This window comes from Bos mutus, chromosome X, assembly GCF_027580195.1.
Source record: "Bos mutus isolate GX-2022 chromosome X, NWIPB_WYAK_1.1, whole genome shotgun sequence".
NCBI classification, from domain to species: Eukaryota; Metazoa; Chordata; class Mammalia; order Artiodactyla; family Bovidae; genus Bos; species Bos mutus.
Genome location: NC_091646.1, coordinates 44,111,407 through 44,128,970, shown reverse-complemented (window position 1 = coordinate 44,128,970; position 17,564 = coordinate 44,111,407). Strand labels below are relative to the sequence as shown.

General features: G+C 35.1%; 1 protein-coding gene across 1 annotated transcript in view; it reads left to right on the top strand.

Annotated features, from left to right (window-relative positions):
- The window catches only part of DIAPH2 (diaphanous related formin 2), a 983,285-nt gene that overhangs the window by 303,573 nt on the left and 662,148 nt on the right, over positions 1-17,564 (top strand). The window contains exons 13-17 of the mRNA XM_070366366.1: positions 2,341-2,457; positions 4,612-4,730; positions 8,066-8,130; positions 11,122-11,226; positions 16,897-17,193. Coding sequence (XP_070222467.1) covers positions 2,341-2,457; positions 4,612-4,730; positions 8,066-8,130; positions 11,122-11,226; positions 16,897-17,193 — 703 coding nt within the window. The remainder of the gene's footprint in view (positions 1-2,340; positions 2,458-4,611; positions 4,731-8,065; positions 8,131-11,121; positions 11,227-16,896; positions 17,194-17,564) is intronic.

The following is a 17,564-nucleotide window of genomic DNA, read 5'->3' as shown; positions in this document are numbered from 1 at the left end:
TAAGGTAATATTCCTTGTGGATAAGGATTTTTGGGGAAAAGTTCAGTGAGTTCATATGTGACTATAGGTAATATACAGTTTCAGTTTATTAAATGGTATTCCAGTGATTTAGAGATATCATTCAGTTCAAATAAATGTCTTTTTCTCATTCTAAATATTTGGGTGCCTTAGTGGGGAAAAACAGTGTAAATGTGATAGGGTCTGACTAGAACAAAACTGCTAGAGTGGAAGCATTTGAGTCAAATGCAACTAGCAGATAACCTTTTTGTGGCAACGGTTTTATACAAAATGATTTTTGATATAAAAGATGATTGTCATAGCATTGCTGGCCATTTGTTTCACATACACTAAATTTCTTACCTATGGGTTCTGGGAAAATGGGGAAATACATCAGAACCAAAAAGCCCTCTGAGCTGCATTTCTCTCTATAACGGCTTCTCCAGTCATCTTCTTTGCCCTGTAGTACTTTGCCTGTATCTGTCTTATTTAGGTTCACTTCTGTGCCCCTATGAAATGGAGGGCAGAAGTATTTCAACTTTTTCCTCCAATGTTCTTATCAAAGTGTCTTACATTTGAGTACTGGATAAATGCAGTGAGTAACAATTTTGTTATTGAGAGATAATTTCCAGTAATTTCTTATCCTTTATCAGTGACTCTAGTTTACAGCAGTTTCCATAACATTAAATGTGTTTTATATCAATAAATATCTTGCTTTGTATAAATTTTTCTTCACCATAAATCTGTTTTTTGGATCTATTCCATAGCCATTGAAAGGAGCTTATGAGACTTTAGCACAAGACTCTTAGATGAAGTGTAAGAAGTAATCCATCATATACTTAATTCTACTTCAGAGAAAATGTTGACAGTTCAGGTTATTTTTAAGATACTGGATTACATCTCCTCTTCTACTTTTATTTTACATTGATTTTCTAGGTCCTTGCTTTTCTTATAAAAGTGAATCCATATTTGAAACCTGTTTTATAGTTTAATAAAAGCATTTAAACTTCTACTACTCTTTTTACATCATAAGAAAAATGTTTCAGGCTTCTTTGTCTTTCATTTCAGTTCAGTTCAGTCGCTCAGTCATGTCCGACTCTTTGCGACCCCATGAATCTCAGCACGCCATGCCTCCCTGTCCATCACCAACTCCCGGAGTTCACTCAAACTCATGTCCATCAAGTTGGTGATGCCATCCAGCCATCTCATCCTCTGTTGTCCCCTTCTCCTCCTGCCCCCAATCCCTCCGAGCATCAGAGTCTTTTCCAATGAGTCAACTCTTCGTATGAGGTGGCCAAAGTCCTGGAGTTTCATCTTTAGCATCATTCCTTCCAAAGAACACCCAGGGCTGATCTTCTTCAGAATGGACTGGTTGGATCTCCTTGTAGTCCAAGGGACTCTCAGGAGTCTTCTCCAACACCGCAATTCAAAAGCATCAAGTCTTCGGCGCTCAGCTTTCTTCACAGTCCAACTCTCACATCCATACATCTGGACCTTTGTTGTCAAAGTAATGTCTCTGCTTTTCAATATGCTATCTAGGTTGGTCATAACTTTTCTTCCAAGGAGTAAGCGTCTTTTAATTTCGTGGCTACAGTCACCATCTGCAGTGATTTTGGAGCCCCCAAAAATAAAGTCTGACACTGTTTCCACTGTTTCCCCATCTATTTCCCATGAAGTGATGGGACCAGATGCCCTGATCTTAGTTTTCTGAATGTTGAGCTTTAAGCCAACTTTTTCACTCTCCTCTTTTACTTTCATCAAGAGGCTTTTTGGTTCCTCTTCACTTTCTGCCATAAGGGTGGTGTCATCTTTGTCTTTAACCTCCCTCTTTTAGCACAAAGGAAATACAAATGAATGCAAATTGTAATGATTTCATATGTAATGGTTCATCTGTATAAAACTGATTTTTATGAACTTTCAGCTGTCCACACAGTGCTCCTTTGCATTACTATCTTGTGTGGCAGTGAAAAAGAAGGAGGAGTAGCTTGTATGAATAATATAGGTGCTCCATTATAAACATAGGAAGGTTAGGAAAAAATCATTTTCATTAGTGGCATTTGCTATTCCAGTGGTACCAACTGTAAGCTGTAATTCAAAATAGAATGAATAATTGATCATTTAAGTCTTTAATGGCTAAATGTTTAAGTCTGTTTTTCTGGTTAAAAAGTTAAAGTGATCCATAGATTAAATTTCTTTATGCAAATGTTTAAATACTGCATCATAGATTTGAAAGTTTAGAAACAGTAATGGAAACAAAATTATCTCTTAATGTTTTAAAAAATGAAGCTGCTTTTGTTATGAATGAAAGTGAATCAGCATTTTATTCCTTTACTCATTTTCCACTGATATGAATGAAGTATACCATCTTCTGTATAATATGTTGAAGGACACTGCTGCTGAAAATTATTTATTATCCATTCTACAACATTTTTTGCTCATCAGAAATGACTATTATATCAGGTAAGAGGCTGTTCTTAAAGTACGGTTTATGTAATTTGAATTAGATATTAAAGGAAAATTAGCAATGTAGTGAGAAGTAGACAGTATATGTATATACACACATAGAGTATAAGAATTTGATGACTTTAGATAACATTTAAAAAAATATGTTAATTAAATTTTCATTGGGCCAGAAGAATCTGCTTATAAAAATGATGTATGCCATTTAAGTAGCAATAAACCTAACAGATTTTACTGACCCTGTAATAAGAATTTTTGTAGCACAGAGTAACCTTCAAATAGTCTATGGTAGAGTTTTTAAGTTCTTGTACATTTGATAAGTAAGACTATTGTTATTCCTCTTGTATAGTATTTATCTAGTAATAGATATGAACTTATCTAAGAAAATAGTAATATTAATATTTTAGATTTATACACAATAATGTAATTCTTCTAAATAAATGAATATAATAGTAATCCATATGAAGTCATAAATTTCAGAGTCCAGTTCTGGGAATATATCTGAAAACCAGAGAAAGATTTCTGAGTGACTGAAATTATCAATAAACTGGTGACAATGATCTCATGATCTTACATTTAATTGTTCAAGAGACTAATAGTTGTTCCTTATACTCTGATATGTGTGAAATTCTAGCAAACTTGATCTCTCTGATTTCTCAAACCTTGCTTCATTAAAAGGCAAGGGAACGTACCATGGGGTCGGGTACAGTCACAACCAAAATGACAGATCTAAAGCCCATAGAGTACAATTACAGTTCTATTATAGTTCAGACCAGTGCAATAACTGATGGGCAGGCATCATGATGTTACAGAGACTAGAAAAATGTTAAAAATATTATATGCTATTCTTTTTTTAAGCAGGAAAGATAGTAATGCAACGTAAAATGATTGTTGTTTTCTCAAATAAGTGGTGGTAAGTAAGGGGGTACAGTGCCCATGGGTACACAGTTACCTGGGGAAATAATTTGTGTCCATTTCTCAGTAACTTTGAATGAATGAGAAATTGTTCTAATATGTTACTTTTTTCATCCTGGGAACATCCATGTGAGGAAGATGAGTCACTAGTACTTTTATTCTACTGATGGATACTTTGACTTAAAGAGAATTATTGTGTTTTCCTTGTTTATCCAGAGAGTCTTTGACCTGATTGATTACAATCTGATATTATTTACCATAGATCTTTTGATGACTTGAAAAAGCCTCAGATGTGTAATATATACTACTGTTTCTTCTCATCCTTGAGACCAACCCCATGACAAAAGACATAAGTGCAATTAGAATATGTTTGGATTTGTTTGCAAACTTTTAGTAGTTGGACTAGTTATCAGCACACTAATGTTAAGGATGTTTATGTTACAATTTGTCCATACTGATATTTCCTTATGATTTTTCTCTGAATTTATTAGCTGCTGGTAAATGCTAAAATTTCCCCAAATTTTAATGCAAAATGTACTTTTTAAAAATTTTTGAAGTATGTAAGTGGTCATTTTTAAGGCCATAATTACCTTGATAGATTATAGAGTTAGGAAATGTTTTAGAACCTTTGACACTTTGAACAAATTGAAGCTATAGCCATGCATATTTAGTGTGTATGCTTCTATAAAATAAATCTTTTAAAATATGTGTATAAATAGATCTTTGGTATAGTCTGTAACATAAGTGGCCCAGTCCAGTTTTGTAAAAGCTGTTATAGCTATCTTGAGTAACAGTGTGGCAGTAAATTCAAGACATCATTTGCCATGTAATGCCAAGATACTCATCCCTTATTGAAATTGAGAACTTGGAGAGGCCTAGAACAATTTCTTTACCCATAGATGTAGGACTAAAAAGTCATTTGTTTTTATTAACTTCAGGAATAATAGCTTAAGTAAGCATATAAGGTTGATAAGTATTTTTGAACACAAGCATAAATCCCTGCAAGCTAGAGTATTAAGTCAAGGTATTAACAGTTGATTATATCACAGTGGGTTTTGCATTGTAATGTCCAGCCTACCTTTAAGCTTAGGCATGTTTTTCCTGAGAGAGAGTAATGGCTAGGAAGAGTTTTTAACCTTCTAGAAAATCACTTAGTTTTCTTTATCATGCAGAATCATTTCTTAAAATAGATTTGTCTGGGTAGAAAAGGCATTCAAGAACACTTCCTCTCTTTTGCAGGCCGCAGTATTACAAAATAATTGAGGAGTGTGTTTCACAGATAGTGCTGCACTGCAGTGGAATGGATCCAGATTTCAAGTATAGACAAAGATTAGACATTGATTTTACTCATCTGATAGGTATGTAACATAATCCTCAATGTCTTTTGATTGTGGTTATAATAGACACTTTTCAAGTGTAGCTCTCTGACTAAACTTCCTCTTTTAATATGGTAGGTCATTGTATCCATGGGTACTCATTTGCTCTAACTATTAATTATGATGATCATGAGAGTTCTGTCTGTGTGATTGGAAATCCTAATCTGTTTGTTAAGTTTCAACACTCTTGAATTGAGTTTAAAATCAGTGCTGCACCAACAGACATTATATTAGGGGTCAGTGCCTTGCTTTTTAGAAATGTGACTCAAATCCGTTAAGGTTATACTGATAGCTTTGTGGCTCTGTGTAAATCATGTATACAGTAGGGTCTGATTAGTAATGCCATGTTAGTGTTCAGGTCCTAGAAAAAGAAATACAGGCTAATTTAGTAACTTAAGACCTTTTTTCTTTAAAAAAAAAAAAAAAAACTTTTATTTTGTATTGGGATATAGCCAATTAACAATATTGTGATAGTTTCAGGCAAATAGCAACGAGACTCAGCCATACGTATACATGTATCCATTTTAATTCTATGAAAGTAGATAAGTTTATATTTTCATAGACCTTAGATCTGGGAAGGAATTTGAGATGATCATGTTCATCTGCTTGGATTGCTGAGGAAATGACCTTATATTATCCTAGATGGTAATCAGCTACCCTTTCTGGAATAATCACTGAAGGACAATGGGCAGCCTCTCTTATGAAATATACTATACCGTATGACTTTATAGATAAGCTGTTTTATTCATACCTAATCAAAATTACTATTGGTAAGATTCAAACATGAACTCATTTGTCTTTAAAGATAGAAAACTACAGCTGTTGAATGCTAATTGTATGCTATTCTTCACTCCATAGCACAGGAAGACTCACAGTAATATTCAGATGAATTCCTTATTATTTATCATGTGTAATTCTTATCTTGATTGTAAAACTCATGCTCACTTATTAAAGGCAGTCTAGAGACGTATGTAATTGATAAAATAAACCACCAATCATACTTTTCAAGCTCAGTACATTTCAGCATTACTTCTCAGCTCAGTACATCTTATCTCCATCTTCATCTCCATCTCTGTTTAGCTCTTGCTCTCTCTCCCTCCATTCATTTCTCTTCTGTATGATAATTTTTCATGGAGCATTATATTATTAGAATGTTTCAATATTAACCTTTAAAAATCTGACTTTGTATATCTATATAATATTCCATTTAGTAGAATATCATAATTGTCTTGACTAGACCTTATTATACATACAGATTGTTTTCAGGTGTTTACAATTATAAATGAATTGGCTGTGAACATTCTTAATATAAATATTTGGCTTCTTCTCAATATTTCCTTAGGATTGATTCCTCTAAGTGAGTGTATGAACTTTGAAAGGCTAAATGCTTTTCAGAAAGCTTTTGCCAGTGTACCTTTCACCTACAATTAATGTGAATGCTGGCATTGCTGCATCTTTTCCCCTGAGCTTAATAAACACAGTGGTTTATTTCATATTTGTTGAGAGTTATAAGGGACTATTTCCAAATGTTTAAATTGGCTTATCTATTGCAGACCATAGTTGTCACATACACACTAAATGTTGATTTTGTTAGCCAAATAGATAGATATTTGTTTTGTATACTGTGTGCCAGGTACTTAGGAATGTGTCCCCTTTATCAAGAGCACTGAGGTGAGAAAACATGAAGGGATAAGTTGAGAGAACATAGTCAGTATTAAAAACCCATTATGACCTCATATAACTTCTCTAGGCTTCAGTTACCTCGGCCCTAAATTCAGATTACTCAAGTATATGTGTAGCTCTTAATATTTTATGCTCAGAGGTCTTGAGCAGCTAATACAGACTGTGAAACTTTCATTAGAACACACACACACACACAAATTAACAGGTGCTTCAAGAACTTCTAGGAAATCTATGGATTTTCTAGCTCACCTGAACTTGAAGAGGATAGCGTCTCTTCTGATTTCACAGGTCTGTAAGTCTAGTTTTTTTTTTTTATAAATCAGATCATATCCTGGCCTAAATTTCTTCAATGTCTTCCCATTGAAATTTTAATGAAGCTCATTACCAATCATTGCCGGCACAACACAGATCTGACCCCTCTTTGATCTAACCATTTCCCAATTTGTTCTTTGGTTGCCTTGCTCCAGCCACACATTGTTTATTTACAAAGAAGAAAAAACTTTATTAATGGTATTCTTGACATATGAAAAAAAAAACTTATATTTAAAGTGTAAAATTTGATAAATTTTGATGTTTGTGTGTACATTTAAAATCATCACAGTCAAGATGATAAGCATCTCTGTCACCCCCTAGAATTTCTGTGTTCCCATTTGTAGTCTTTCTTCCCATGCCTCCCCACCTCTCCACATCCTGAGATAATCACTGATCTGCCTTCTTTCAGTATAGACTAGTTTCATTTTCTGAAATTTTATGTAAAAGGAAGCATATAGCATGTGCTGTCTGTTTTGGCTTTTTTCATTCAGCATAATTATTTTGAGATTCATTTGTGTTGTGGTATTCCATGTATCATTTGATTTTATAACTGAATGCTATTTCAGTGTATGTATATACCACAATCTGTTTATACATTTATTGTTAGTGGACATTTGCTTTCTTTGTAGGTTTTGGCTATTATAAATAAAGTTGCTATGAACATTCACATACAAGTCTGGGTATAGACATATGCTTTCATTTCTTTTAGGTAAATAAAGAGGTATAACATGGTTGGGTATTGGTATATATAATAGACTGTATATATAATAGTGAGAATGCTTCCCGAAGCAGATTCTTCAGTTACTTACATTCTTTAGTGTTTGATTAGACCTGAGAAGCTTGATGTTTGTTTTCTTATTTACATAATATATTCTGCCCTTGATTCAAAGATGTTCAAGTGAAATCTTTGTACGTTGTACCTCCCCTTCTAGTCTTATTTTGAGTCATTTTGAGCCTTAATAATCTTAACCATAGTTCTTTGGCACTTCTCTACCCATAATAAGCTACAAAATATTTTTAATGAGTTCTGTGATAGATAAAGTTGGTAAATAATGGAATACATTTAAATGATGATGATTGTGTCTAATATATTCTTGGATGCTTGGTTTTGTGCCTCAACAATACCATCATTGAGTTCAGGTAGTATACAAAAGAAAGAAAATCTGGTAGTTTATGTTTTATGTGTAGTATACATCAGTTTCCCTCTAACATCAGTTGACATAATAATGATAGTCTCCATAGTAGAATTATAGGCTGGCAGCTGTCATTTGCCTAGTGGTCCAATTAAATAATTTCTAATCATTTTTGGTCAATCTTAATAGATTCTTGTGTGAATAAGGCAAAAGTTGAAGAAAGTGAACAAAAAGCAGCAGAATTTTCAAAGAAGGTAAGGCTTATAAAATATTGGTCTTAATTATATAAGTTAATCACAATACGTATTCTACCTTGTTTCCTTATGCGAGGCCTTATACATGTCATTTCAGTTACATAGTCCTTTATGTTTTTAAAGTCAGACACAACCACAGAATATTGATTTCTTTCCTGATAAGATAATGTTGCTACCATTCCCTGCTCACCACCTTTAATCCAGTATGGAAGAAAAACACTAATCATATCCTAGTAAAGTGATAAATGAAATAAAATTAGGTTGCTAGAAGCATATAGTTAGAAATAGTCAACCAAAAACACATTTTCCCATTGCTTTCCTGCGGGTCTCACTTAACAATAGTTCCTTGGAGAACTGCAAGATGTTTAGCTAATCTTATCTGTCATGTTCTTTAAGTCAGTGCTATTTGTAGCAACAAAATTATGTAGTATTTTCTTTCTCTCTGTCTCTCTCTGCTTAGACTTATCTATGAATTTTATAATTATGATTTTTGAAATGATGCTGCTACTTCATGTATGTAGGCTTGGTGGAATTTGAGGTTCCTCTTTCTTTGTGTAATGCCTTAGGTAAATGTCAGCATTACGAATATCTGAATTTAATTTAGATCTCAGATATCCCTTGTTTCCTGAAAACTTAGCTACAGTTTTATAAGGTTCTACCAAAAGTTGCATTCTATGGTTCTAGACCCTACAAAGCATAAATACAGTATTTCTCTCCTCCTGATGGCAAGAGAAGGTTTGAAGCCCAAGTCTAAAAGCTCTCCAGTTTTGAGCCTTATGACGGCAAGATAAAGTGCTTACATATTGCTGTCCCTTCAAAGTTATGACTTGCCTTGGAGATTAGATAATCGCTTTTGCTATTACTCTAGAAACTATAGAGTATTACTGAAATTACTTCAGGGCATCTGAGGAAATGACTTTGCTTTTTTAGTTACTAGAATGGATTTTAAGAGTGTGGGCGTAAAATGTTGCCCATAAAATGGACATACAATGTTTGTGTGAAGCTGTCATATTGGTGAAAGAAAATGCACACTTTTTGATTAGTAGACCTTTATATTTCTTAATGTTCTTGTTTTAAGTTGCACATTTAAAATTCCCTTTGAAAATCTTAGGAGCTCTTTAATTTATCTCGGGCACTGTGATTAGACACCATAAGACTGGAGCAAGTTGTGATGATCTATCTGGTAAAAATTACTGTAAGCATCTATTATTGGAAAAGGAGTCCTGAAATAATAAAGAAATTTCAGTGTTTGATGCTTCATTCTCCTCACCAAAATTTAAAATGAAAACTTGTATGGTTTCCCAGTTCTTGTCTACATGCCTTCTCTTATTCAGGGTGATTTGAAGAGGCAGTGCAAAATATTTAAAAAAAAAAAAGGGGGGGGGAACAGCTAGAATGAGAAGCAGTAGTTATAAGATCTGATCTCAGTGTTTTTGCTAATTAGCTGTGACTTTAAGTAAGCTATTTACTATCCTTGGATCTTATTTTCTTCATCATTAAAAGGAGTGAATAAGGTTAGTGGACTCATCAGAAGTCTTCCAGCTCACATAACTCAGGCTTCTCCTATTCCTACTCAGTGGGTTTACAGATAAAGATCATTTTAACTTATAAGCAGAAACACTATGTGCCTCTCCTTAAGTATACTAAGTGACATTTGTAGAGCAAAATTGTATACAGTGTGCTTGTGTGGACAGCATGTTTGAGAAGCACACAGATAACTCTGGCAAGGAGTCTGGTAGTATAGATTCAGATCAATCTTAACAGGGAGACTAATGAAGTTGAAAAAGCTCCATCTTCTCAGTGACCTAGGAAATAAGGTCATTTGGTGACACTGAAGGATCTGGGATAGGTTTGAAATGTAAAGAGATTAGAAATCATTTGGACCAACCTCTGTGGGACATTTTCCTGGGATTCAAATAGAGATGAATAAAAGAAGTAGTTAGGCAGGTTTGACCTAAATACTATTATCCAATTTGCTCTTTCTTCAGACTGAATCTGAATAGCATTTTATAATTTCCAAGGGTCAAATCTACTATGAGGAGGAATATTTATTAATAGTGGACACACTTTTTTAACTGTTTTACAAACTCTAAAGACAGTTCTCAGTAGTAAGCTATATCACTTTAAAAAACATAAATAACGTATTAGAATAATGTATCAACTTCTAAATGACTTGAAGTGATGGTGACAATGCAATAAAAGGCAAATGTTCTATAGCTGGATATGAGTGGTATTCACTCATATGTATGTAGGCTTATTTGGGTCAGAGATCTGTCTGAGTTAACGGCTGGGCAGCCTGCAGTAAGCGGATAGTCACCATCTGATGGTCTCTTTGGTTTACCACTCTGTAATTGAACCTCTCATTTGCCCTATTATAACATTCTATACAAGTGTTTTGGCTAACCGTCTGAATGACAATGCTGTTACGGCATATATCATTCTACTGTCAGATTTTGTGGAGAATCACTTTTTGAATTTATTTTACTACAATTAAGACTGTAATGCAAATAGTCTATTTTGTATTAATATATATTCACGTGAGCGTTCTAGAAGTGTTATCTCTTTTCAGGATTAAATATATTTTTAAAGAGTTGGACTGCTTGATGCCTAATTTTTAGGTTTCATTTTTGAATTAAATACACTTAAAAGTATGGGATGGAACATTAGGGAAAAAAACGCAATTCTAAAACTTAATGTTCAATAACAAACAATAAAAACATCTGCTATATATGAAGAGAGCCTACTTAGTCCAGCATTTAAAGTTTTGTTTTGTATTTTTTTTTCAGAAGTGAAAATGACATATTTCTCCTCTACTAACACCCTATCCCCACAGAGGTGCTTGATTGCCATAAAAATCAAGGGCTCTGATTTTCTGAGTGACCTAGGAAATTTAAGAAGCAATGCCACTCCACTTATTTAATACATAATGTTGTTGAAAGCTTTCTCAAAACTGCATTACTAAGTGTACATTTATGGTGATGATCATTGCAGTTCGATGAAGAATTCACGGCTCGACAGGAAGCTCAAGCTGAGCTTCAAAAAAGAGAAGAAAAAATCAAAGAACTTGAAACAGAAATCCAGCAACTTCGAACCCAGGTAATGAGACAAGATACAAACTTTGTGTCATGTCACAGTGAGTCCGATGGTAAAAAATTATCTTGTTCAATGGGAGGAAAACGTAACCAGAAGCAGACTTTTTGGCAGTTTCCCATTTTAATTGAAATAACTATAGATTTTATTTTCTAGGACAATAAATCATTTTAATGTTTGGATAAAAATAAGGCATTCGTTGCATAAACTGCCCTGAACATTTTTAATGGAATATATTACACAAGCAAGACTCTTTTTGAGATGAAATTTTCATGATGATTTGAAAAGTTGAATGCTTAGTATTTTCTTTCAAAAGGAATGTGGAAATGCTCATTAATTTTAATTATGCCCAAAGCTTTTTGAGATCTCTTTAAATCTTGACTACCATAATTTCAAAATCTATAAACTTTACATTTCCCCCTATATTCCCTATGAAAAAAACCCCATATACACTTAAAATCTTAACTATGGTGTCTAAATTATAGAGCTGATTAAGTAATTTCAGCACAACATAGTTTTTAAATGAATATAAAGAAATATCAAATTAGTTTTAAGCATAGTTGGTATTTGTTGATTGACTAGGTCTATTTCTGTCAGTCTATTTAAAAGTGACTTCAGAAGTCACTAGTTTACTCCACATTACCCATAGATAGGTCCTGTTGCATGTTGAAATCCATCCCATTATTTGTGGTCCCATCCATGGGGTCTCAAAGAGTCGGACACTACTAAGAGATTTCACTTCACTTCTCTTTCCTCAAACCAGCTTGGTTTCCATTCTTACTTATTTAAAATTTACCACCAGTTTTTTTGATTGTGAAACCAGAGTTGTCTTGGCCTTTGCTTTACCTCCAGACAAATTAAGCTGGTCACGGTTTTATGTCAGTTCTTTCTCTTTTTTTTTTCCTTTGCCTCAAAACCCAGAACTCCTGAGGGCTGCTCTTTCATTCTGTCTTTCCTAGAATATTACAGTATTTCCTAACTTTCTGCCCTGCCTATGGTCTTTAATCTTCTTAAAACACTTCCCTAATTATTGTCACTCCAGGCTTTAATACGTTCAATGGTTGCCTGTTGCATTCAGGATTAAAGAAAAAAATCTCCTTACTAGGAATTTGAAGCTCTTCTATCCTTGACTCCCTGTTATCTCCCCTTTGCAGCCTCATCTCTGTTCTATTAACGCCATCATTTCTTGCAGCTAAGTCACCTCTTCTCCCTTCACATTTAGAATTTACCCTCTCCATGCATTTCCTTCTGCCAGCATTTCCCAGCATTAGTTACAGAGATGCTAATAGGTTTTTCAGGAGGAAAGCATTCCATAGTCCAGTAAATTTGGTACACTTGAAATGTTCTTCTTGGAGACTGATTATTCTCATTAGCATACTTAAGGGTCTGAGATGGCTTACATTGAAGAAGCCTGTCTCTTTTTCCTACAGTTTCCCAAATTCTTTTAGCCAAGGAACCCTTTATTTTAGAACACCTATTAACATCTCCTGCAAAGTAGTGTTCATGGAACTTAGTTGAGAAATGCTGGCTTCAGTTATTCACTCTTAGAAATGCCCTCCCTTGCTTCTTGTCAGTGAAACATCGCCATTCGAGAACAGATCAGTGTGACAAACTTTGAAAAGCATCATCCAAAACTCTGGGAATTTCTTTGAACTTCACTTTTGGTATTCCCTGATGACTCAGATGGTAAAGAATCTGCCTGCAATGCAGGAGACTCGGGTTTGATCATTGGGTTGGTAAGATCCCCTGGAGAAGGGAATTGCTACCCATTATAGTATTCTTTTCTGGAGAATTCCTTGGACAAAGGAGTCTGGTAGGCTACAGTCCATTGGATCTCAAAGAGTCAGGCACAAGTGAGCGACTAACACTTTTAGTTTTAGAGTTTTGTAGAACACTCAAATCAACATAAGCACCTTGAGGACAGTGTCTTTACTTTCTGTTATTATTAAAGTCCTGACTACACCTAGCACAGGGCCTTAGCATTTAGTCACATACTTGCTTATTTATTATTAACTGATATACAATACTTTCTCATGCACCTTACATTGTATCAAATAGTAAATGTTTATTTGTTTATTCAATTGTTAATTCTCTATTGTGGTCTCATTTAGTTGTTCTATTCCTAATTAATTGTTCATAGGAGGGAAGAAAAGGGCTCATATGATTTGATTTTTAAAGGCTGGATGGTATTTTATAGAAGCATTGGAGATTTTCTTAATTAAATTTGTTAAATATATATTTAACTTGAGTAAAAAAAAGCTACTTTAAAGTAATAGCATTTTTGTAATTACACAAGTTTCATATCATAATGATCTCATAGAGACAAAACTTGATGTTTACATAAAAGTATTACTTTCATTTTGCTGTCTATTAATACAAAAAATAGGATACACATTTATATTCAAATTATTAAACAAATTCATTTATACACAAAACTTGTAGGGTACATTTCTAATTTACTGAACTTTTCAGAAGGATTATATTAATTTTTTCCAGAATTTCTTTGATATCTCAATCAAGATTGGAAAGTCAGAGTGTTCTACAGTTTTGCCACATTAAAAATAAAATTGAAAGAATTTTACATATTTTATTCCTGTCCCTTTTCTTAATCTCAGGAGGGGATTACATTCCAGGAGAGGATTGTCGTTTAAGTATATGAACACTTAAGTTGTATGTCTGTAGGTACACACAAAACCATATATATGATTAAAATATTTGGACAATGTGCATTAAATATTAGGAGAAATGTTTTTATCTACCTGTGATTGTTCATTTTTAACAATCTTGCAGATGGGCCAGCCCTTTAAAATTGATTATTCAAAAATAGGTTTTCAATTATTCATTATGTAAAGATATTTCTAGGTTTGGTTAGCTCAGTTAAGTAGTCCATGGTGGAAATTCATATTAGGAATGATTAGAAAAGCTTCTCCCCAAATAAGAATAATAGTATACCAACAAATGTTAATAATTTTAAACTTTTCATTCAGTTAATGTAATGTCATATCTTGACTGCAGAAGATGTGTATTCTTTTGGAGGAGTTTCTTAGGAAAGTGTACAATTATCAAATTCACTGTTACATTCATTTTGAAAAGTGAACCATTGTGATCAGTAATGGTTTAAAGAAACAGGTCCAGATTAATTATCAAAAAAGTGAATAGTGTGGAATGGGATGATCTTTGTCAGCTGTCATGCATCATTATTAGAGAATGAGCTAAGTGTTCCTTTCTGGTGGGAGAAACAAGTTGTAATCTCCTCATACTTCATTCTATTAGTTCCCCTCAAGACAACTGACACTCATTCATGAGGAGCTTGTCTGTTGTAGTGGAAAGAGGACTGCATTAGATATGAGAAAAACCACATGTAAATCTTAATCACATTTCAGGCCGTGCAACCTTTGATTAGGCATTGAACCTGTTTGCAGTTACAGTTTGCTCATGTATAACAAGGGAGTTAATGGTGAGTGAGATAAAAATACCCAACCTACATTATAGGGTTATTATAAGGATGAAAAGAAATAATAGATGTAAAAATATGGATAAACCTGGATTTAATATGCAAATGAAAGTTCAGTTCAGTCACTCAGTCATATCCGACTCTTTCTGACCCCATGGACTGCAGCATGCCAGGATTCCCTGTCCATCACCAACTCCCAGAGCTTACTCAAACTCAAGTCCATCGAGTTGGTGATGCCATCCAACCATCTCATTCTCTGTCGTCCCTTTCTCCTCCCACCTAAAATCTTTCCCAGAATCAGGGTCTTTTCAAATGAGTAAGTTCTTCGCATGAAATGGCCAAAGTATTGGAGTTTCAACTTCAGCCTCAGTCTTTCCAATGAATATTCAGGACTGATTTCCTTTAGGATGGACTCATTGGATCTCCTTGCAGTCCAAGGGACTCTCAAGAGTCTTCTCAACACTACAGTTCAAAAACATCAGTTCTTCAGTGCTCAGCTTTCCTTGTGGTCCAACTCTTACATCCTGTAAATGACTACTGGAAAAACCATAGATTTGACTAGATGGACTTTTGTTGGCAAGGTGATGTCTCTACTTTTTAATATGCTGTCTATGTTGGTCATAGCTTTTCTTCCAAGGAGCAAGCGTCTTTTAATTTCATGGCTGCGGTCACCATCTTCAGTGATTTGGAGCCCAAAGAAATAGCCTCTCACTGTTTCCATCATTTCCCCATCTGTTTGACATGAAGTGATGGGACCAGATGCCATAATCTTAGTTTTCTGAATGTTCAGTTTTAAGCCAACTTTTTATCTCTCCTTTTCACTTTCGTCAAGAGGCTCTTTAGTTCTTCTTCGCTTTCTGCCATAAGGGTGGTGTCCTCTGAGTATTTGAGGTCACTGATATTTCTCACGGCAATCTTCATTCTAGCTTGTGCTTCATCCAGCCTGGTATTTCACATGATGTACTCTGCATATAAGTTGAATAAGCAAGGTGACAATATACAGCCTTGATATACTCCTTTTCCTATTTGGAACTAGTCTGTTGTTCCATGTCCAGTTCTAACTGTTGCTTCTTGACCTGCATACAGGTTTCTCAAGAGGCAGGTCAGCTGGTCTGGTATTCCCATCTCTAAGAATTTTCCATAGTTTGTTGTAATCCACACAGTCCAAGGTTTTGGCATAGTCATTAAAGCAGAAGTAGGTGTTTTTCTGGAACTCTCTTGCTTTTTTGATGATCCAACAGATGTTGGCAACTTGATCTCTGGTTCCTCTGCCTTTTCTAAATCAATAAATATAAGTTACTTTCTGTTAATTCTTAGTATTAGAAGACAGCTAAGTTACTAGTGCTATGAGACAGATACTTTGTGTAAAGCTAACTGGACCCAACGGAATCAAATCTATTATTTTGTAGTAATCATCTTATATTCATACCAATGTGACTTCTCTCGTGCCTCAGTGGTAAAGAATCTGACTGCCAGTACAGGAGATGAGGGTTCGATCCTTGGATTGGGAAGATACCCCGGATAAGGAGATGGCAGCCCATTCCAGTATTCTTTCCTGGGAAATCCCATGGGGAGAGGAGCCTGGTAGGCAATAGTCCATGGAGTTGCAATGAATCGGACATGACTGAGTGACTAAACAATAGCGACAGTTCATACCAACTAGGCCAGCAGGCTCAAACCATACACAGTGCTTCTTCTTTTCATAAATTTATAATAAAAGGTAAGTTTTAATTATTTTGAAGCAGTATTTCCGAAAATCTTGGAGTATGCCACCTTTCCTAGCCTTAGTATATTAGCAGAGTTAGTCATTCTCCAGGGTTTATAATGCTTATCAAAAATCTGTGCAAGTCTTTTTCACGTACTCTTAAGCGCTTGTGTGTTAGTTGCTCCGTCTTGTCTGACTCTAGGCAACCCTGGACTGTATGTAGCCCACCAGGCTCCTCTGTCCATTGAGATTGTCCAGGCAAGAATATTGGAGTGGGTTGCCATTTTTTCCTCCAGGGGATCTTCTTGATCCAGGGATAGAACCCAGGTCTCCTGCTTTGGCAGGCGTATTCTTTGCCATCTGAGCCACCAGGGAAGCCCACTCTTAAGCCCTTAGATGTTGTCAAAATTAAATGAATCTTAAACAACCCAACCACAAATGTCTACTGATTAGTTTTCTTTGCTACTCTGCTGTACTGTAAACATTTAAATAAACATTGGTTTATTGTATATTTCAGGGACCTAGTTCATCAGGAATTCCAGGCCCTCCTCCACCACCTCCATTGCCAGGTGGTGGGCCATCCCCACCTCCACCTCCACCACCTCTGCCCGGAGTAGGTCCCCCTCCTCCGCCTCCTTTACCTGGGATGCCTGGAATACCACCACCACCACCACTGTTTGGGGGACCTCCTCCACCACCTCCCCTTGGAGGAGTTCCTCCACCTCTGGGAGTACCCCTTGATCTGCCATATGGAATGAAGCAGAAAAAAGTATATACGCCTGAGGTGTCCATGAAGAGGATCAATTGGTCAAAGGTAATGCTATGATTATAGTTTTTTGGCTTTGTCTAGCCCTAATTGCTCATTAATGTGTGAATGACGGTATTGCTATATGTTGTTATGGTTGTTGTTTAGTTGCTAAGTCATGTCTGTCCCATGGACAGAGGAGCCCAGCAGGCTACAGTCCATGCGGGTTACAAAATTACTCCATGTAACATTTGAGAACATGACCATTGATTCTTTTGCTTTTGCTTGTGAGTTCACCATCTTATGTTCATCTTTCATAACTAGAGAATTGGAAACTCTAAAGGTAACTTGAAATTAACATAGAAGGCGAAAGGTAAATCAAAGTGAAAATAGTATACGAAAAATAATTTTGATTCTTTTACCATTGTTAACTTTAATTG